General features: G+C 27.4%; 3 protein-coding genes across 4 annotated transcripts in view; 2 read left to right on the forward strand and 1 right to left on the reverse strand.

Moving 5' to 3' along the window:
- LOC130675317 (uncharacterized) overlaps nt 1-20425 on the reverse strand; it is a gene marked incomplete in the record, with an annotated part of 143049 nt that overhangs the window by 17547 nt on the left and 105077 nt on the right. The window contains 4 exon segments of the mRNA XM_057480900.1: nt 15432-15732; nt 15917-16134; nt 17244-17431; nt 17746-17986. Of these exon segments, the coding sequence (XP_057336883.1) occupies nt 15432-15732; nt 15917-16134; nt 17244-17431; nt 17746-17986 (948 nt within the window).
- LOC130675345 (uncharacterized) lies at nt 4541-5261 on the forward strand. 2 transcript variants are annotated; one of them, XM_057480952.1, is made up of 3 exons: nt 4541-4864; nt 4966-5060; nt 5121-5261. In XM_057480952.1, exons 1-3 carry the CDS (start codon nt 4679-4681, stop codon nt 5188-5190), a joined length of 351 nt encoding a protein of 116 aa, XP_057336935.1. In that variant the 5' UTR covers nt 4541-4678; the 3' UTR covers nt 5191-5261. The 2 variants fall into 2 exon arrangements, with proteins under 2 accessions (XP_057336935.1, XP_057336945.1); XM_057480962.1 differs by having other exon boundaries at nt 4966-5031; nt 5121-5242.
- Nucleotides 5940-10020, forward strand: LOC130675326 (out at first protein). The gene is made up of 3 exons (XM_057480913.1): nt 5940-6295; nt 6621-6734; nt 7835-10020. Exons 1-3 carry the CDS (start codon nt 6200-6202, stop codon nt 8504-8506), a joined length of 882 nt encoding a protein of 293 aa, XP_057336896.1. The 5' UTR covers nt 5940-6199; the 3' UTR covers nt 8507-10020.

The following is a 20425-nucleotide window of genomic DNA, read 5'->3' on the forward strand; positions in this document are numbered from 1 at the left end:
TTAACAACAGGGTTGATAAATAAATGAAATATTTTAGTGTTTATTTCGACAGTGTATTTAATGATTTAATGCTCGAGCAAGTGGATATAGAATCTCAAAGAAGTGATTACCGCGTCATAATCACCGGTTTACTATAATTGTTTTATGTAATTGTCTAATAATTGCCGACGGTAAATTAATTACTCCCTTGTATTTGTTTGCGGTCTGAAGAAATTTTCGAGTTTTCATTATTTTTTTTTTAGTCAAAAAAATTTGAACTAAAAAAAAAAATTGTTTGAATTTTCAAAGATTGTACATAACGCAAAAAACACATACATTTGTGCTTGAAATTTCATATAGAATTTGAAGTACACGTTTTTGTATTTTCAAATTAACACTTTGGAATTTCAAATACTTTTTTTTTAATTTTCAAATAAGTATTATGAAATTTCAAATAGAACTTTTAAAATTCAATATATGTTTTAGAATTTTCAATACTTGCTTTGAAAATTTAAAAATCTAGTATAAATTTTCAGTACGTTTATTAAAATTCATATTTTTCTTCTTAATTTTGAATACCAGCTTGATTATTAAATTACGTATATTAAATTTAAAGCTTTTTTCATTGAAAATACAATTCAAATATCTAGTTATGAAAATTCAATTCCTTTTGTATTGTAATTTTCAAATTATTTTTAACAGTGTACTTTTAATAAGCCGATAAAGTCCGAGGAGCTTTAGGTTTAAGTTTACGGTATTGAATAAAATAGAAAAAAATTTCGGATGAAAATAAAAATAAATATAAAGTGTGCAGACGTTGATGGTTTAATAAAATAAAGTTCCCAAAGAACGTAATGTATATGAAATATAAAGAGGGGAATGAAAAAAAATCTCTTTAATAGGTCACCTCAAAAGATCCCTTACTAACAAAAAAAAAATTAAGTATTCTCGTAGGGCTTCTACTCACCCCATGTGACACAAATTCCAAAAAAATCGATCATAAATTCTAACACCATTAATAAATATCTATTTCAGTCTTTATGTATTTATTTTTATAAATTTTAAATATCCGTTTTTAAACTTTATTTAGAACATCCTGTAAAATAATCATCATAAATAAGATTTATTTATTTTAATTACTGGCTACGCCTTTTTGTGTTCATGTAAAAAAAATTGTTTAAACTTTTTTTGAGGTAAATTTATTTTACGAATTATTGTGAGTTAAAAAAATATGTCAAGACTTAATATTTTATAGTTCTCTTAATCTGATATTTTTTCATACTTTTGCCGGCTGCGAAATGAAATTTCTGTTGTGCCTTTGACGGACTTACAGTTCAATTACAATGAAAAATAAAATAATTAGCCCTAGGCTGATAAATTAATGGAAATATTTTTTAAAAATTTCTATTTACGCTCCAAAAATTTTTACTGCTGATTTTTTTCTTTTACTTCAATAAATTCAATTAATCAGCGCATAATTTTTAAATTAAATGAAATGTAAAAACATTAGAACTATAAAAGTTACCCCATTTTTCAAAATTTACATTTTCATAACAGAGTTAAAAATTTTTTTACTCCAAAATTTTGAGGTCTAAAAATGAAATTTTTTTTGTAGCCTACAAATGTATGAGATTTGAAAATTAAAATCACAAAATATACAGAAAAAAAAGTATGGGGCGTAAAAAATATTTTGTATCATGAATTGAAGACAAAATTTTCTTAGAACTAGAAAAAATTTCTAGGGACAACTAAAAATTTTCTTGGAAAATTTTTAGGCCTCACAATTTTTTACTCCAAAATTTTAAGGCCTCAAAATAACATATTTTTTTTATAGCCTACAAATATATGAGGATGAATATGTCTTGACGTAAAAAATATTTCTTAGAAAATTTTTAGGCCTCAAAGTTTTTTTACTAGAAAATTTTGGAGTTAAAAATAACATATTTTTTTGTAGCCTACAAATATATGAGATTTGAAAATTAAAATCACAAAATATACAGAAAAAAAGTATGTGCAAGAAATATTTTGCATTATGAATTGAGGACAAAATTTTTTTAAGACTAAAAAAAATTTCTAGGGACAACTACAAATTTTCTTGGAAAATTTTTAGGCCTCAAAATTTTTTACTAGAAAATTTTGAGGCCTAAAAATTACATATTTTTTTTATAGCCTACAAATATATGAGGATGAATATGTCTTGACGTAAAAAATATTTTGCATTATGAATTGAGGACAAAATTTTCTTAGGACTAGAAAAAATTCTCAGGGACAACTAAAAATTTTCTTATGAGTAAAAATTTTTTGCGCCAATAAATTTTTTTTGTGCAGTAACGCAAATACTTGACTTTAATTTAAAAATAAAAATAAAATGAGTTGATAAAAAAGTACAGAAAAAAATAAATTGTAAGCAATTATAAAAAAATATAAGAAACGATAATGAAAAAGTACATAAAGTAAAAAAGTACAGAGCAGTAACACGAAATGTATCATCATCATTTATAGAGTAAAATGTTTCAATTTATTAAGCTTTGATGTCTATTCCTACTTATCCAAGACACTTTTCTTTTTATTGTCCAACATTTACACACAGCCATACATCCATACATATATATCATCTATATATATCGTACATTGATGCACTACACGACACTAGGTGAGCTTGAGGGCGGAGATAGTGCTTCAGCCTAATTGGCATGGATTCTAGAAGACACTTGAAAATCTCGACATTATGAAAAAAAATCGATACCTTCTTTTCGGAATATAATTTTCTCACTCGATAAAATCCAAAAACCCCCTCCGCCCACAAAATAAAACAGCAAATAAATGCATGAAAAAAAAAATTAACCCAGTTCTGTCTGAAAAATAAAAAAACTGCTCGCGGAAAATTATTTATAGACAAATGTTTTATTTTAAAATGTCTTTAATACAAATCAAATAGTCGTACAGAACCATCATCGATCGGTTTGACCCCACAGTAAGAACCCACCCAACATGATAATTTACATTGAAATAAAATAACAAATATTTTACTCCAAATACAAAATTACTACGGGAACAAAATTTTGTGAAACCGTTTTTTCAAAAAAAACTTGGGCGGGAATTTTGAAATTCAAATTCAAAAAATAGTTATAGGAAACTCGTACTTACTTAGTCGTTAGATAGTTAAAAAAAAATGAGTTTTAATAATTTGTCCACGTCAACGAGAACGTGGAAAAAATCACAGAACGTTTTTTTTAAAAAAAAGTAACTCCACTTTAGCACAACTCGACTACTAGTAAATAATAATTTTTTTTTTTTTATAATACTAAGTATTAATTAATTTGTATTAAAAAATGTTATCTTTCATAGAGAAAGATGTGTTATCGGTGTATATTATTGTAACAAACACATTTCTTAAGATAATTTTTTTACCAAGCACGTCAGTGTAACGCACGGAAAAATGTATCCGTTATCACGGTGCTCGAGTATCAATGCTCGGTGTCGGAGGGTGATGGTGATGGTGGATGACGATGGTGCACGAGGGGATGTAGAGTAAGAGGAGTGTAGGCAAAGAGGGATCGCGGTTCCATTGCGCTTGAGCATTATTTTCTTGGTAGAAGCAGCCTAAAAGATGGCTGCCCACGTCGACGAGAACGGAGGATCGATAAAACGACCAGTTACGTTTTCCTGCCAGCTCGTCGGCTCTATACTCGTCAATGTAATGTTTCTACTTGTACATGTGCATTAACATATATCTGTACATATCTACATGTACATGTACTCGTACAAGTACAAGTACAAGTACAGATAATACTTGAAATATATCGACTCCATTTGTACGAGCGCAGAAACGTACATCTGTGATTGTAATTACAGTCAGTAATTAGTTGATTAGAATGGGGGTGGGCAGGAAAATTTTGATTTTTTTTAAGAATTTTCAGCTTTGGTTTTTTTCGCTCGCCGAGGGTGCATCGGGTTTTGACAGAGAGCTTTTTATCCCTGGCGTGGCGATCGGCGGTCGCAGTGAAGGAGGTGGCGGTTTAGACGGAATTAATATCAGCGCATACTATGGAGTAAATCTAGCGCATATACACACAATACAACGGGGCTTTTTTTACAATGATGACGTAGGAGAGCTTTGTCGATGCCCTGGTCGATGGCCGTGACACCTCCGCACTCATCAGTATTCTATATGTGCTTTTATATTTATATTTATTATTATTTTTTTAGGAGATTTATTGAAGGGGTAAAATTCCGGTATGGGGGTGGATTAGATAATTTTTTTTTTTTAATTAAATAATTGATGTAAGATAAATTGTTATGTAATTATGTTATTTAAATCGAGCGGATGAGATTGAGATAAGAGGAAAATTTTATTGATGTTATATCATTATAATTTGTATTCAAATTGCTTTCTATTATGTAAACATCTCTTTATTAGTTCGCTTTACTGACGACTGATAATATTTTATTTACCTTCATGTTATGTAATTTTTGTTTCAATTTTTTTGTATTCAAATTTTGGTAAAAAAATGAAATATCGATTAAAATATTCGTTGCTAAGTTCGTTGTTTACTTATCATTAGAAGCTTACAAGTCACTAACGCCTAGCTTGTTCGTTATAAATTATATATTTATATGTATATATAAATATATAGATGTATATGTATGGTCATAATTAATTTCGGAAACAAGAAGAATAAATAAAAAAATTAAGAGTATGAATAATTCAAGTGACGTTACACTGGAAGAAATATTTTTGGGAGGGAAAATAAATAATTCAAATAATTTATCGAGCAAAGAAAATGGAGAAGAAAAGTTTCCAAAATTAGAGAAACCTTCTGGGGCTTCTGATCAAATTAAATCTTACATCGATCGACCAGTTATGGATACCTCGTTGCCGTATGTAAGTTCAATAAGCTCGTAAATTATTTCAATTATTTGAAATTTAACAAGATATTAAATTTTATTTTTACTATTTGTAATTTTGTAATTTTGTAATCGCAGATTCCAGTTTACACTCATCTCATAACTTTCGATCTTGAGCCAATTGAAAGACCACCGACTCCACCGGTTATTAAATTTTTACGATCTGAGCTACGGTATTATTTATATTTATTAATAAATAAAATGACTTCTTTCATTCATATTTATATTTATAGAACTGATACTCCACGGGGCTCTCCAGAGTCAAGAGGATCAAGTAAATTAGGAAAAGCTAATCATAAATAAATTTATATGAGTTACCTACTCATTTATATATTTATACAATTTCTACCCCCCAAAAAAAAACTAGAAGTACTAATTTTTTTTTTGCAATTAATTTTCTATTCGTTTAAAATTTTAATAAAAAAAATTCATACTGTAAATTAAATTTATTTATTACTGTACTTTAATTAATTATGTTATTAATAATATGATATATTTAATATATATAAAATTTAAATGACAAAAAAAAATTATTTGAATTTTTAAATAAATAAATTTTTTAAAATTTCATTTTATTTTTAAATATTAATAATAATAGTGATAATAATTATAAATATTATATATATATATGTATATATATATACATATATGTGTATATATAAAGTATTTATAATAGAAACTCATAAATAGCAACAATCTATTTTTTAAATCTGTAAAAAATAATCAATAAAAAATGACACTGAGTAGTGGCGCTGTCGCGCTAAATTAAACTCAACTAAAATTATAATTAATATTTACAAAAATCATTAATTAACTCCTCATTAAACCCACTAATTAACCCACTCAATAAATTCAATTGTTTCTTCTTTTAAATTAATAATTTAAACAATAATTTCAATTTTTCATCGCACGGTAAATTTGAATTTTCCCGCCATTGTTTTTTAGCGAAACCGAGCGCGCCCGAGTTAGCCACGGAAATGAACGATAGAAAATATTTCTACAAGTGAAGTATAAGTAAATTATTGTATTGTACACGAGTTAGTGCTAAGTACCAGTTAGTAGTAAGTAAAAGTACTAGTACTAGACCATAGACAAGTACTCGTACAAATGTTACAATGGACTATGGACTATGGACTGTAATAAAACGTGTATATAAATGTAACTTTATAAATTTTTTAACTCGTCGCTAATGCGACTTTTTTAATTAATTATTTACATTAATTAAATTACCAGTGATATTTTTACTATTTTTATTATAATTATTTAATTAATGGAGTCGTACTGAGAGTAAACGAAAAAAATATAAAAAATTATGAAGAAATTCGTAAAATCTATAGGAATTTTTTTAGTGTTATTTTATTCTTGCGGTATTTCTACGACTTTACTGTCAATAAACGTCAAAAATCAAGTAAGTTGATGATTATTTTTTTTTTTATGGTCTTGGAATTATTTGACAGTTGAAACGTCAAACATAACCTAGATTTTTTTTCGAGCTGTCATTTTTTTTATTTAGTTATATATATTTTTTTTTTAATTGTAATAAATTGTTATTTGCTTGTAATAAATTACACGTAATTAATAATTATTAATTATTAATTACTAATTACTTGTGATGCCATAAAATTTTTATCGACTTTTTTTTTGACAGATTGAGTGTAAGTTTAAAAAAAAATATATAGATATATGTTTCGCTGATATTTTTTGTATTAATGACTGAAAATTATTCATTGCAGGGAGGAGATGTATTTCCGGAAACGATTATTTCAAATGTTACTGAAGATATTATTACTCTAGAATTTCAAAGATCTGATGGAACTTTGGTGACACAATTGATTGACTTCAGAAATGTATGTTAATTATTTTTTTTTTTATTAAAGGGACTACGGTCTACTGACTAAATTTCTATATAATTTATGAATGGATGGAACAGACGTCAGACAATTTATAAGTTTTTAAATAACGAAATTTTCAAAAATGCCCGCGCTGATTTTTCCATGATCTGAATACGCATTTTTTTTTTCTTTACTTACATTTTATTTATTTATTCAAAAATTTTTTAAATTTTTAATTGTCAGTTACATCCATGATCTTGAATTTAGCAGACAATTATTAATATGATTCTGAAGTTAACCGACATCTAATAATTTTTGGAATTTTTCAAAATCATAAATTATAAAAAAAAAAAATATTTTAAGAAATTGCACTTATAGTTTTTAAAATTTTCTACAAGTGCATATTTTTAGTTTTTTAAATTTTTGTAATTAACTAGTCGAAAATAAAATCCAAAAATTTTTAATTGTCTGCTAAATTCAGGATCATTTATTAATTGGATTTTTTTTTTCAACAAATCGATTACAAAAAAAAGAAAAACTCAAAAATGCACATGTAGAAAATTTAACAGACTACAGGTGTAATTTTTTCAAATATTTTTTTTTTTTTATAATTTATTGTTTAAAAAAAAATCAAAAAATTATTAGACGTTATCTAACTTCAGTATCATACTTTTGAATTTTTTTTCTCCAATTTAATTACAAAAAAAAACTAAAACTAAAAAAATGCACATGTAGAAAATTTAATAAACTACAGGTGCAATTTTTTTTTTATAATTTACTATTTTTAAAAAAATCCAAAAACTAGTAGACGTTGGCGAACTTCAATACCATGTTGCATTCACACTCATCTATAATTTTTATATTTTATTATATTTTTAATGCCACTGAAATTACCCGACGTCTAATAATTTTTGAATTTTTAAAAAATAATGAATTATAAAAAAAAAAATATTTTGAAAAATTGCACCTGTAGATTTTACAATTTCCTCTCTGCGTCATCAAATTGAATTTAAAATAAAATTATTTTTTATTTAAAAATAAAAATTCTAGCCCAACAAATAAAATAAAAGTTGTTGATATCGATAAATAATTATATATATATATATATATTTTAGGAGGTACAAATAATAAGAGCAGTAATACTAGGGGAAGTAGAACGCGGACAAACTCAACTCCAAGTAATGTGTTTCGTAAACCATTTTTCAAAACTGGACTTTATATCATCGGACGCGATGTCGAAACTCCGACAGAAAAATCCCGGGACTGTGCGAGTCGCCGAGGAGGATCGCGGTTACACCAACTATACAATGGATCTGTTCATAGATATTAATAAGTCACTAGTGATATCTAAACATATTTCAACATTTTGCTCAGAAGCCGCCGAGTCAACTTTTACTCGCAACAAAGATTTGAAACTCTGGATCCAGAGACCCGGTACCTCTGAGTCACTGATCACGACTGCGGTACGTAATTTTACTTTACCAGTGATACAAAATTTTAATTTTAATACTACCAATAATAATATAAATAATAATTCAACTTCTACATCGACACCAAAAATAAATTTAATAAATAAGTGCGCAGATACATCAAATTTATCTGTCGCATGTTCATGTTCACTTGAATTGTGCATCGGTTGGTATCCATGTGGTTTGAAATTTTGTAAGAGTAAAAATGATGGTAAAAAAGTTTTGTCTCCTTATAGATGCGGGATTAAAACTTGTAAAAAATATTATATATTTAGTTATCAGGCTAAAATGAAACAAAATTGTCTGTGGGATGAATGACATTTACAATTACATTAATTGATTAATTAATTGATTGATTGATTGATTAATTAAATGAGGAACAAAAAAAATTTTTTAGCATTTGATGTGCAATCTGAGCATTAAATGTTCACGTAACCATGACAAAGAACAAATGGAATTGACAATGACCGTAATGCATTTAATTTAGTACACAAAAAAAAAATAATTTTTTTACGCAAGAATTTTTAATCCCCAAAAAAAATCTCACGCGCCCGAAAAAATTTTTTGACATGAGAAAAAAAATTTTGCGTTAGGAAAAAATTTTTTTGAGGTGAAAAGAAAAATTTTGGGTTAAGAGAAAATTTTTGAGGTGAGAAAAAAATTCTTGCGGTAAAAAAAATTATTTTTTTACGCAAGAATTTTTAATTCCCAAAAAAAATCTCACGCACCCAAAAAAATTTTTTGACATGAGAAAAAAAATTTTGCGTTAGGAAAAAATTTTTTTGAGGTGAGAAAAAAAATTTTGGGTTAAGAGAAAATTTTTTGAGGTGAGAAAAAAATTCTTGCGCTGAAAAAATTAATTTCTGTGTAATTGTAATTTCTCTCTTTTTTTTTTACAAATATTTTTTAAACAAATTTTTTATTGGTCTTTTGTATGTATACTGCTGTGAGATTTATTACTATTAATCATATCACTATTATTATCAGTATCAGTATCAGTACTAGTACCACTAGCGTAATTACTAATAATTGATTATTATGATGGGCATATTAGTTTGTAATTGGCGAGTAATTAGTCTGGTTTATTTATAAACGGTTGTTAATACCGTTGAGCTATTAGTTGGTGAGTAAGCCACGCAATCGATCACTTAAAATTAATGCTGATTTAATTGTGTAATTTAATTCATTCCATTAAATTGTTTGTGAAATTCAATTTTTTTTTATTGGAGACAAATAATGGGGAACATTTTAGCCAAGTGATCGACGCAGTAATTTTGGCCCTGAGACATTTTGAGTTTTCAAAAATTATTTATTTTTACAAGTAAATTAATTGCAATTTCATTGATTTTTTAAAATTTTTCATTAATTTTTTTTTTTAATTAATTTGTAAATATACACAGGGCCAAAAAATATTTGAATGAAATTCAAGTCTTACTCATCAAATTCAAAAAATTTTCTTAAAAATTAATCAGAAAAAATTGCCATACATTCCATAAATTTTTTTTCAAAAAACAAAAAAAGCGCGGGAAAATAATCGGCTAATAAATGGTTTGAATTTCAAATTTCCTGAACATGCACCGAAAAAAAATTTATCGAGTAAAGAAAATATTTTTCGGAACTCAGTAAAAATTTCCTTGAATCAAAAATTTTTGCCATGACAACTTTTTTTTTTTTTTTTACATTTTTCCCGCGCATCTGAATATTGTTTTGAATTGAAACAATACTTAGCCATTGTTAGCGAGCCATTTAAAAAAAGACTGGGAAATCTGTCCATTTAACATATACCTATAATTTCCAGTTGAATATATATATATATATAAAATATATATCACGTACCAATTAATTAACTTTTATTAAAAAAATTATAATTCCAGTGATTTAATGATAATTTCGGTGACATTTATATATAATTGGTATTTATAATTTCGGATTGTCGACGAGCGAATTTGAGACTAAAAAAAAAATTAATTAACCAGTGAAAAAATTTGATAATTATTTAGGTATCGCTTTGTTGACAATAACGCGAAAAGTCAATAAAAATAAAACAAAGTTAGTAAATAAAATTCTAAATGGAACAAAAATATATTGTACTATTAAATATATATAAATATATATATAAAAAAAAAGATAGCAATATTTAAAAAAATTTGTAAATAATAAAAATGTATATAGACGGATTTAAAATTTTCAGGGATTTTTTTAATAGAAATTGAAATTTTACTGGAAAATAATTTTTTTTCGAAATTTCTCCAGAACGCATTTTTTTTTTCTATTGATCACCAGTGAAAATGAACTATATATATTATTAAAATAATTATAAGTATACACACATATATATGTATAAATATATAAATATACACACGAATGATTTATAAAATATATAAATATATATATGTAATAATAATAATTATGTAACAATTTTAGTTAACACATACAATGTTGTTGTAACTCATATATACATATTTTTTTATATGTCTTTAATAAAAATAATTGACAAAGCATTAATTTATTGGTGAAAATATATTTATTCATTGATTTTTATTTAAGTATAGATACATTAGTTTTAAGTCTGTTGCATACGTCGTGTATGAGTAACTTGTTAATATATATAATAATTGTCTAGTGATGTTCAAACATCAAATTTATTTATTAAAAAACAATTTATAAAATATCTATAGGAGGCTGCATCAAAAAAATCGACCATTTTTTTTTTAAAGTACACTTTGGTTGTAAGTAATGTTTCTGTCTATACTCTTACTTACCAGAGTCTACTTTACTCTGAAAATATTGCTCAGGATACCGAAAAAATGACCCTGTAAAAATGGCGGCTCTTAATATTAATATTAAAGGCTGCCTCATCGCGATTTTCTATTTCCCATTTGATTAACATGGAAATTTTTTTTTTTAATTTGGAATTTTATCACGCATTAGCAAATCGAAGTATCGGGAAAATCAATGGACAGTTTTGGTAGAAATTGAACTCTATAAAAAAGGTCTATCGTTTTTCGAAAAATTTAATTATTCAAAAGTTTTTTAAGGTTAAGGTTCGATTCATAGTAAATTTTATATTTTATGTTTTTTGAGTTTTGCGGCGAAATTATGAGACTTATGGTAAAATGTCATAAGACCTTTTTTGTAGACAATTTTATTCCCTACAAATTATCTTTGATAAATTTTTTTGAAATTCCGCATTGTTTTCTAGTTATTTTCATTTCAATGTCAAGATCTCGAAATCGATCCGAACACTACTTTTTTTGAAAGCTTTACATTAAAATCAAAATAACTAGAAAACAATGAGGAATTTTGAAAAATTTTATCAGAGATAATTTGTAAGAAATAAAAATGTCTACAAAAAAGGTCTTATAACATTTTACCATAAGTCTGATAGTTTAGTCACAAAACTCGAAAAACGAAAAAATATAAAATTTACTATGAATCGAACCTTAACCTTAAAAAACTTTTGAATAATTGAATTTTTCGAAAAATTATAAGAGACCTTTTTTGTAGAGCGTTCAATTTTCAACAAAAATGTTCATTGATTTTTCCAATACTTCGATTTGCTAATGCGTAATAAAATTCCAAATGTAAAAAAAAAATTTCCCATGTTAATCAAATGGAAAATAGAAAACCGCGATGACGCAGCCTTTAATTTTAAAATTAACAGCCGCCGTTTTTACAGGGTTATTTTTTCTGTATCCCGAACAACATTGTCAGAGTACTTTTTTAAAAAACCAGTCGATTTTTTTTATACAGCCCAATATCGTAATCTAGTCGTAGTTTTATTTATTTTTTTTATTTACTACTAAATGCAAAAAAGGTGGAATATTTTTACAGTAAAAAATTTATTTTTATTTACAATTTAAAAATAGTTCGTGTATTTTTCTTTACATATTACAATTTTATTTTTTTTTTGCGCTCAATTTAAAAAATTTTTTGCTACAAAATCAAAATTTATTCCGCGCTTTTTTTTAAATTTCAGAATCAAATTTGATCGATAATAAAAATTAATTAATAATTTCTGAGATCTATTTTTTTACACGAAAAAAATAACGACAAAAAATTCGAGTATAGATAAAATTGTAATTAAATAAAATATATATAAATAAATAGTGCGTTAAAAAATAATAGTGTCCGACACAATAGTAATTAAAAAATTAATAATAATAAAACCATACAATTTTTCCATTGCACATAATTTTAAATAACTAAAGTATATCCAGTAATTAATATTATTTTTATAAAAATATCAATAATAATTATAATTAATTAATTATAATAATAAAGTTAAAAATTTAACCGCTAAATCACGGATTTAAGTATCAAATTTTTTGAATTTAAAAAATATAACCGCTCAAATTTACAGTAACCGGTTTAAGTACTCGAAGTTCTTAAAAAAAATAATTTAGTACTTAGTAAAAAAAAAAATATTAACTATTTATCCACAAAAATAATTTACTTACTCAACACCCCCCTCCCCGCCCCTATTACCCCACTATTACAAAACCCCGTGATGAAAATCCCGGCGTAAAAATCTTTCCCACGTTAAAACTTCCGTGTCGAGATCAAAAGATTTAATTTTATCTGTTAATTCCAATGAAAAATTAACGCCTATGCAATAGCGACTAAATAAGTAAGGAGAGTAAGTAAAAAAAAAATAAAAATACATCTTATCTTATACAGCATGAGAATTAAGGCAGCAGTTTTACAGCAGGAAACTATTATTTCCTAAGAAGATACCACGAAATTCGTTGGAGAGATCTAGAGAGAGATAAACTACTGCGTAACAACAGTAATACAACAGTTGAGTACACACATAACATTACAGTTTACTACTCAGTACAGAGTAAATACAGTTTAGTTGTACAGCAATACAGCAGCAATAGTACACTGAGAAAAAATCATTGGATTTTCTTACCACAGGGAATTTTTAATTTGATATATTTCCGGTGCAAAAATTTGTAGATTTCATTAAAAATAATTTTCTTAATCGGAGAAGCTCAAGTTTATTTCAAGATATTTTTATCTTTTTCTGCAACGGTGCAAAGAAATTTTGAGTCTTCGCGATAGATATGAAATTAAAGCAATAATTCATATCGATTTATTACTCGAAAAAATATGGAAAAATTTTTTTTCTCAGTGTAATAGAAACTTCTCGTCAAATCTCATTTCCAGGGTACAGAAGTTTGTGCTTAACAATAAGAATAAAAGAAAAAAATTCGCCCAAATTGCTTTATATCAAAATTACGATCGCGAGTAAATTTACGTGAATTAAATTAAAAGATATATTCAAATATCGAATGCTATAAAAGAATGTTGAAATTGAGGTTGTGAAAAAAATATGTCAATAAGACAATCAGCAAGACCACCAGCAAGACCAGCAGAAAGACAATTAGCAAGACCGCCAGTAAGACAACGGGCAAGACAATTGTATTGTTGATCTTGCTAATTATCTTGCTGTTTTATTGACACATATTTTTCACAACCTTAATTTTGACGGCTTTAATGATACTCGAAATTTGAATATATCTTTTAAAAATTTCTTTGAGAAATTTGCACGAGTTTTTTTTCTTTTATTCTTATTGTTGAGCACAAACTTCCGTACCCTGCTCATTTCTTTATATTTTTTTTTATGCGGAAAATAAAGTAAAAAAATCTCCCTCATTTCCGGTTCAGCTTCGTGTAAAAATTAAACATATTTACGATTTAAATTAACTACTATAACAAGTTTTACGAACATCTGCTAGAATTACACTAAAATCATCGTCTGTTTTCGTCGATTGTTCTAAACTTTGATTATGTTGTTGTTGTTGTTGTTGTTGTTGTTGTTGTTGTTGTTGTTGTTGTTGTTGTTGTTGTTGTTGTTGTTGTTGTTGTTGTTGTTGTTGTTGCTGCTGCTGTTGTTGCTGCTGCTGTTGTTGCTGTTGATGATTTTGCTGTTGTTGATTTTGTTGTTGTTGTTGTTGTTGTTGTTGATGTTGATGAGCTTCTTGGTACTTGATCATGTCAACATTCTGATGGTACTGATCTATCGTGTGGCCGATGTTGACGGCGATGCAGTGGTTGTCTTTGTTGCGTTCGTCGACGATGCATTGATTATTGAGAGCGTCTAGTTGACTCGGATGGAGCGAATAGTACCGCAAGTCGCTTGCGTAATTATGGTTGCTGTCGAGGAGGTTCTGCGACATCATGCTGGAGTGGGCGATACTCGAGGGGTGCGAGGGGTATTTGTAGTATTTTTCGAACTGGAGCTCCTGCTGATCCTCCTCTGCCACGGGCTCGAGGTGACCGAGCATGTGCTGGTTCGGAGCATTGTCTGCTGGGTAGTCTTGGTGATGGGACATTTGGTATCTGTGAGATACTGCTGGAAATTCTTTCTTTTTAGTTTTTGAATTTTTTTTTTCTGATTGTATTGGGTGTGATAATTATGCCAGTAATTGTGTGATAATTTAGGAGTGTTCGAGTACCCGCTTTGATGTTTTGAGAGAAAAATTTGTCGTCGAGCAAAAATTTTTTTTGTTTTTTGAAAAATTATTTGTCAAGTGTTTTAGGAAATGTGATGGCGAGTAAAATGAGTACCCACATCGATATATTTAAACAAAGTTCATAAAATGTATGTATAGTGACATATTATATAATTTATATATTAGCTCGAGACTGATATTTTTAAATATATCGTTGTTGGTACTCATTTTACGCGGAATTTTGTCAGCTTTTCAAATATGATGGTCATTTTTTAAATAAAAAATTTTTATGACTACGGTTCAATGTTTTCATGTGCGATTACCAAATAATTATATGTAACTTACTTGGACATTATTCGTTTGAATTTTCTTTTCTTTGAATTTCGTTGGGTGTAATAATTATGCCAGTGTGGTTGTGAGATAATTTAGAAGTATTCGAGTACCCGCATTGATGTTTTGAGAAAAAAATGGTTCGTCGAGCAAAAATTTTTTTGTTTTTTGAAAAATGATTTGTTGAGTGTTTTAGGAAATGTGATGGCGAGTAAAATGAGTACCCACATCAATATATTCAAACAAAGTTCATAAAAAGTATATCCAGTGACATATTATATAATTGATATATTAGCTCAAGACTAAAATTTTTAAATATATCGTTGCTGGTACTCATTTTACGCGGAATTTTGTCAGCTTTTCAAATATGATGTTCATTTTTAGTATAGAAAATTTTAATGATCACGATTTAATGTTTTCATGTGCGATTACCAGATAATTATATGACTTACTTGGACATTGTTCGTTTGAATTTCTCATATTAATATTCTGCTGACGATTGGAGCATTGAACCTGGTTATAATTATTCTCGACATTGGACTGCATCGAGTAGTTTGCGGTTTTTGATGACTGAGGATTATTATAGTGAATTGTTTGATCATGAGGTGAAGCAACAGGAGGGTAAAACGTCCCCGTGACTGATCCGACGTTGTCGAAACCAGACCGTAATTTATTACATGATACCATCATGCCATTAGCGATCCCCACCGCGGCGATGCTCGTTGTTTGCCTCTCGAAATTCAAATATCCAATCTAATAAATATTATAATTATTTTTTTTTGTTTATCAGTTAAGTGTATCCTTGACGTTTGTGTTTGTACACTTATATATATATACATATTTATGTAAGTGTGTGAAGAAACAGGAAAGTTTAAGAGTTAAATGATAGAATTAAAATTTATTTCGGCGTGTCGGAATAATTAATTGAATGACTCACCGATTTCTTATAGGTCAAAGTATCCGTATAACCACCAGTATTCTGACAGGAAGATATGCTTGTGCCTCCGGCGTGTCCAGCGTGCAATTGATTGTCAGTATTCATATACGAGTAACGTTTACTTTGTTCTAGTAAATCGTTATGTTGTTTAGCTGAGCTGTCCATTAATTCTCTCTCGGCCTCAGTGTTCTGAGAGGATTGAAGGTGTGTTCCATCTCCTTCAAATTTACACGTTTATATATATATCAATATATATCTATTTATATTTATACATGTCTAATGTAACTGTATTGTGTTACTTAATATTCATTTTACTTTACGTTAAATTCCTCAACATTTTTTCTGTCAACGGAAATATGATTCAATTTTTTACTGGAAAGGATCGGGCATGGGCTCGGCTTTGAGAATTTATAGACTTTAGATTTTTTACTTGTCATTCATTTAAAAAAAAAAATTTTGGCGGGAAATTGAGAATTCAAAAAATTGAAATTTTTTTTTTCGTATTTTTAGGAAAATTAATGACATAAATTTGAAATTCAAAAATTGAATTTATGATCCAACTGACAGATGAAATGTCAACAAAAAAAAGCAAATTTTCAATAATTAACTAATTAATAAAATCTGGATTTTCAAAACCAAACAAAATTCCACTAAAAATATTTTTGTAATAAAAAAAAAAATATTTCTTCGAGAAAAAAATTAAAATTGAAAATTTTTATTTCGTATTTTTAGAAAAATTAATGACAAAAATTTGAAATTAAAAAATTGAATTTATGATCCAACTGACAGATGAAATGTCAAAAAAAAGCAAATTTTCAATAATTAATTAATTAATAAAATCTGGATTTTCAAAACCGAACAAAATTTCACTAAAAAAATTTTTGTAATAAAAAAAAAATATTTCTTCGAGAAAAAAATTAAAATTGAAAATTTTTTTTCGTATTTTTAGGAAAATTAATGACATAAATTTGAAATTCAAAAATTGAATTTATAATCCAACTGACAGATGAAATGTCAAAAAAAAGCAAATTTTCAATAATTAATTAATTAATAAAATCTGGATTTTCAAAACCAAACAAAATTTCACTAAAAATATTTTTGTAATAAAAAAAAATATTTCTTCGAGCAAATAATTAAAATTGAATATTTTAATCACCACCAAGTAATTATTTTTATAAAAAATATTTTATTAAAAAACATAAAAAACGTTGACCTCAGGTTCAATGACTGAGCCGCTGATTAATTTTTTTTGTTATTCAAAAAATTATTTGCACACTTGTGTTGTTTCAAATAAAACAAATAATAAATATAAAAAAAAAAAAATTACCTTCGGATTCAGGACTCGCAACAGGTGATATGTCAGGTGTATGAATAATCGGCGTATAAGGACTACCATAAATAGAATTATTTTCAGACTTGTAATCCTGTATGCTCTGCTGCTGGTGATACATCGAAGAAATCGGTGAGTGTCCACCCCACGGTAGCTGCGACATTCCTTGATAATTATCCATCTTCCTAAACAATGAAACGGACGGGGACAAACCGATACATTAATAAATAAATAAATAAATAAATATATAAATAATAAATTAAATTAAAATGAATATGCGAGTAAAAAAAGCAACTACTTGTTATTAATATTAAAAATGTAAATATTTAAAAATTCATGGTAATTGACCGTTTGAAATAAATATTCATAAATTATTATTCCGATGCGTCGCGTGTGGTGGACATGTCTGTCATTGTTGGATTTTATATTTTTTAATTGCGAGGTCATTATATGTAAATTAATCCAATGGCATTTGTACTGGGTATCGATGTAAGCTTACGTGGAATGACGAGCTGCTGATGCTGATGCTGAATTTCCACTTGGCGTCGACCTAGATCCCGCTGAATTCGCGGCGATTGACGGAGGAGACGAAGGTCCCCCTGATAATCTTTTCGGCTGCTTTCTGCGTCTAGGCCGGTACTTATAATTCGGGTGCTCTTGCATGTGAATTACTCTCAGTCTTTCGGCTTCTTCGACGTATGGCCGACGGTCTTGTGGAGTCAAACCGCGCCATTTTTTACCTGTAATTTAAATAATTTGTTAAGAAAAAAAAATTTACATTTTCGGCGAAAAATTTTCTGTCAAAAATTTTTAAATTCACACTGGAAATTGATAAAAAAATTATTTTATTTTTATCACAGGGTAATTTTCAAATTTTGAATTTTTTTATTTATCAGTTTTTTAAATTAGGGGTCGCAATTAATTTTTTTATTAATCCCCGAGTGTGTAAATAAGAAAAAAAAAAATTTACACCTTTTCGGCAAAAAATTTTCTGTTAAAAATTTTCAAATTCACACCAGAAATTGATAAAAAAATTATTTCATTTTTATCACTGGGTAATTTTCAAATTTTGAATTTTTTAAATTAGGGGTCGCAATAATTTTTTTTATCAATCCCCGAGTGTGTAAATGAAAAAAAAAAAATTGTAAAAATGCTGACAGAAAATTTTTTCCCGTAAAAAATTTTTAGTCGGACGGACAGATTAAAAAATGAAAATTTATGAGTGCAGGTTATTCTTACCGGCAAAGTACTGAGAGCGTGGAATAAAATGATATAAAAGTTATTGTATATTATATATTATATATTAGTAGATAATATATGTGGACTGTGGACTGTGGATCTTAGGGGAGGTATATGAGGGTAATTGAAAAAATTATAAGTAAATCTTACAATCAAGAGCAGCGTACACTTTGTATAATATAATAAGTATACATGTTTTTATATGTTTTATATGTACATTATTGTAGTCGTATGTAGCGAGCAGAGGTATAGGCTGCACATGTTGGGCTTATGGGGGCGTAGATATGGGTGCGCCCGTGCCTTTAGCCTGGGTACCAGCCACGGACCATTATTTCATATTTCACTTCGTGTATTCCAACTCTCGAGATCTTGGAGACGCTATTTTTCTTTTTGTTTTTATTATTTTAGATTTTAGGCTAAAAAATTACGGACTCAAAAAATTTTTTTTATTTTGATTTTTAAAGAAATTGGCATTTAAATTTTTTTTTTCATATCGAAGTCACTTAATAATTCGATGGGGTCAAGAGTCGGGTGTTAAATAATTCAACAAATATAATATAATAAATATAAATAAAAGGTGCGCACACGTATGAGCAACAAGAGTTTAAAGGGAACTCTCGGACTGATTCATCGTCACACCCGCGCACTTTCGTCCCACCATCGGCAATGTCCTCGTTAGGTATTCTAATACACGCTGTATTTGCAGGGTATTTTTATAAAAAAATCTACAAAGACACTGGAGACGGGAACAAGAGAGTAACCCGCGTTGAGTTTTAACTTTAGAGGCGGCATTTTAATTTAATTTATTTTTTTTATTCTGTTAGCACAACAATTTAAGCGGTTTTTGGAGCGTAAAAAATAACTCGCAGGTCAGGACAATTTTTAAAATTGCGTGTCATGACCTGGACAATTTCATACTTCTTTGACTCTCATATCTTTGCATTCATAAATAAATTAATAAATTGTTTTTGTAAACATTTAGTTTTTTGTCACGAATTTATTCGGACAATTCAAATTTTTACGCGGCAAATTTTTACTGTATGAAAATTATCGTTTTTTAAATTTTTTTCGGTACGAATTTTAATTTTCTCTATTTTTTAAAATTATTGTAGAGGAAGAAGGAATTGAACTTCTAACGAGAACCGGCTGCAGTATTTTTAAAAAAATTTTCAGACAATTTTTAGCCCGCGGTTGAATTTTGAAAATTCAAATTTTTTCGCGCTCTTAATTTTAAACTGCATCGAAAATGTTTCGTAATTAAATTTAAATTTTTCTACTGATTAAAATTTTTTTAATGACAATAATTTTAAAAATAATTCATGATTTTCCGAATTTGATTAATGAATAATTTTTATTTTTATTTTAAAAATTATTGTTGATAAAAATTTATAGAAAACGGAGGAATAAATTAATAAAATAAAATGATTAGTAATTGAAAATGCCAAATACTACTGATAGTCAGATGAACTTCACAATAAAAACCAACGTTATGTACAGATAGTTCAAGTAGTCGTCACGTTTGTAAATAATATTTTTTTCTCCAGCTCTTAAGTTTAAAGTCGAAGGTTAAATGTTATGGAAAAAAAAAAAAAATCAATAGATAATTAATTCTTTTCCCTTGTCTCTTATTTATTTATATATTTTTTTTATGTTAAATCAATTGATTTTCATACATAAATAAATAGTGACATTTCCACGAGCGAGACATGAAGTAGACATGAATTTAATTAACTGTGTACCTTTTGCACAAATTAACTTTTCGATTAAAATAAAAAAATATTAAACATCTACATATTGATTTTGAGCAGGGAATTGCGATACATTTCCAAGGAATTCAATGTCTGATGAAATAAATAAATGTAAGTAAAAAAAGTCGATAAATTGTGTAAAAATAATAAGATACGAGAAGCAGTGAAAGATAAAAAGATAGTTCTGCAACT

This window comes from Microplitis mediator, chromosome 1 (assembly GCF_029852145.1).
Source record: "Microplitis mediator isolate UGA2020A chromosome 1, iyMicMedi2.1, whole genome shotgun sequence".
NCBI classification, from domain to species: Eukaryota; Metazoa; Arthropoda; class Insecta; order Hymenoptera; family Braconidae; genus Microplitis; species Microplitis mediator.

Coding starts and splice junctions, on each gene's coding strand:
- LOC130675345 (XM_057480952.1), top strand. CDS start 4,679: ATGAATAATTCAAGTGACGTTACACTGGAAGAAATATTTTTGGGAGGG. Junction 4,865..4,965: donor TGGATACCTCGTTGCCGTAT/GTAAGTTCAATA, acceptor TTGTAATCGCAG/ATTCCAGTTTACACTCATCT. Junction 5,061..5,120: donor TTTTTACGATCTGAGCTACG/GTATTATTTATA, acceptor TTATATTTATAG/AACTGATACTCCACGGGGCT.
- LOC130675326 (XM_057480913.1), top strand. CDS start 6,200: ATGAAGAAATTCGTAAAATCTATAGGAATTTTTTTAGTGTTATTTTAT. Junction 6,296..6,620: donor CAATAAACGTCAAAAATCAA/GTAAGTTGATGA, acceptor TATTCATTGCAG/GGAGGAGATGTATTTCCGGA. Junction 6,735..7,834: donor AATTGATTGACTTCAGAAAT/GTATGTTAATTA, acceptor TATATATTTTAG/GAGGTACAAATAATAAGAGC.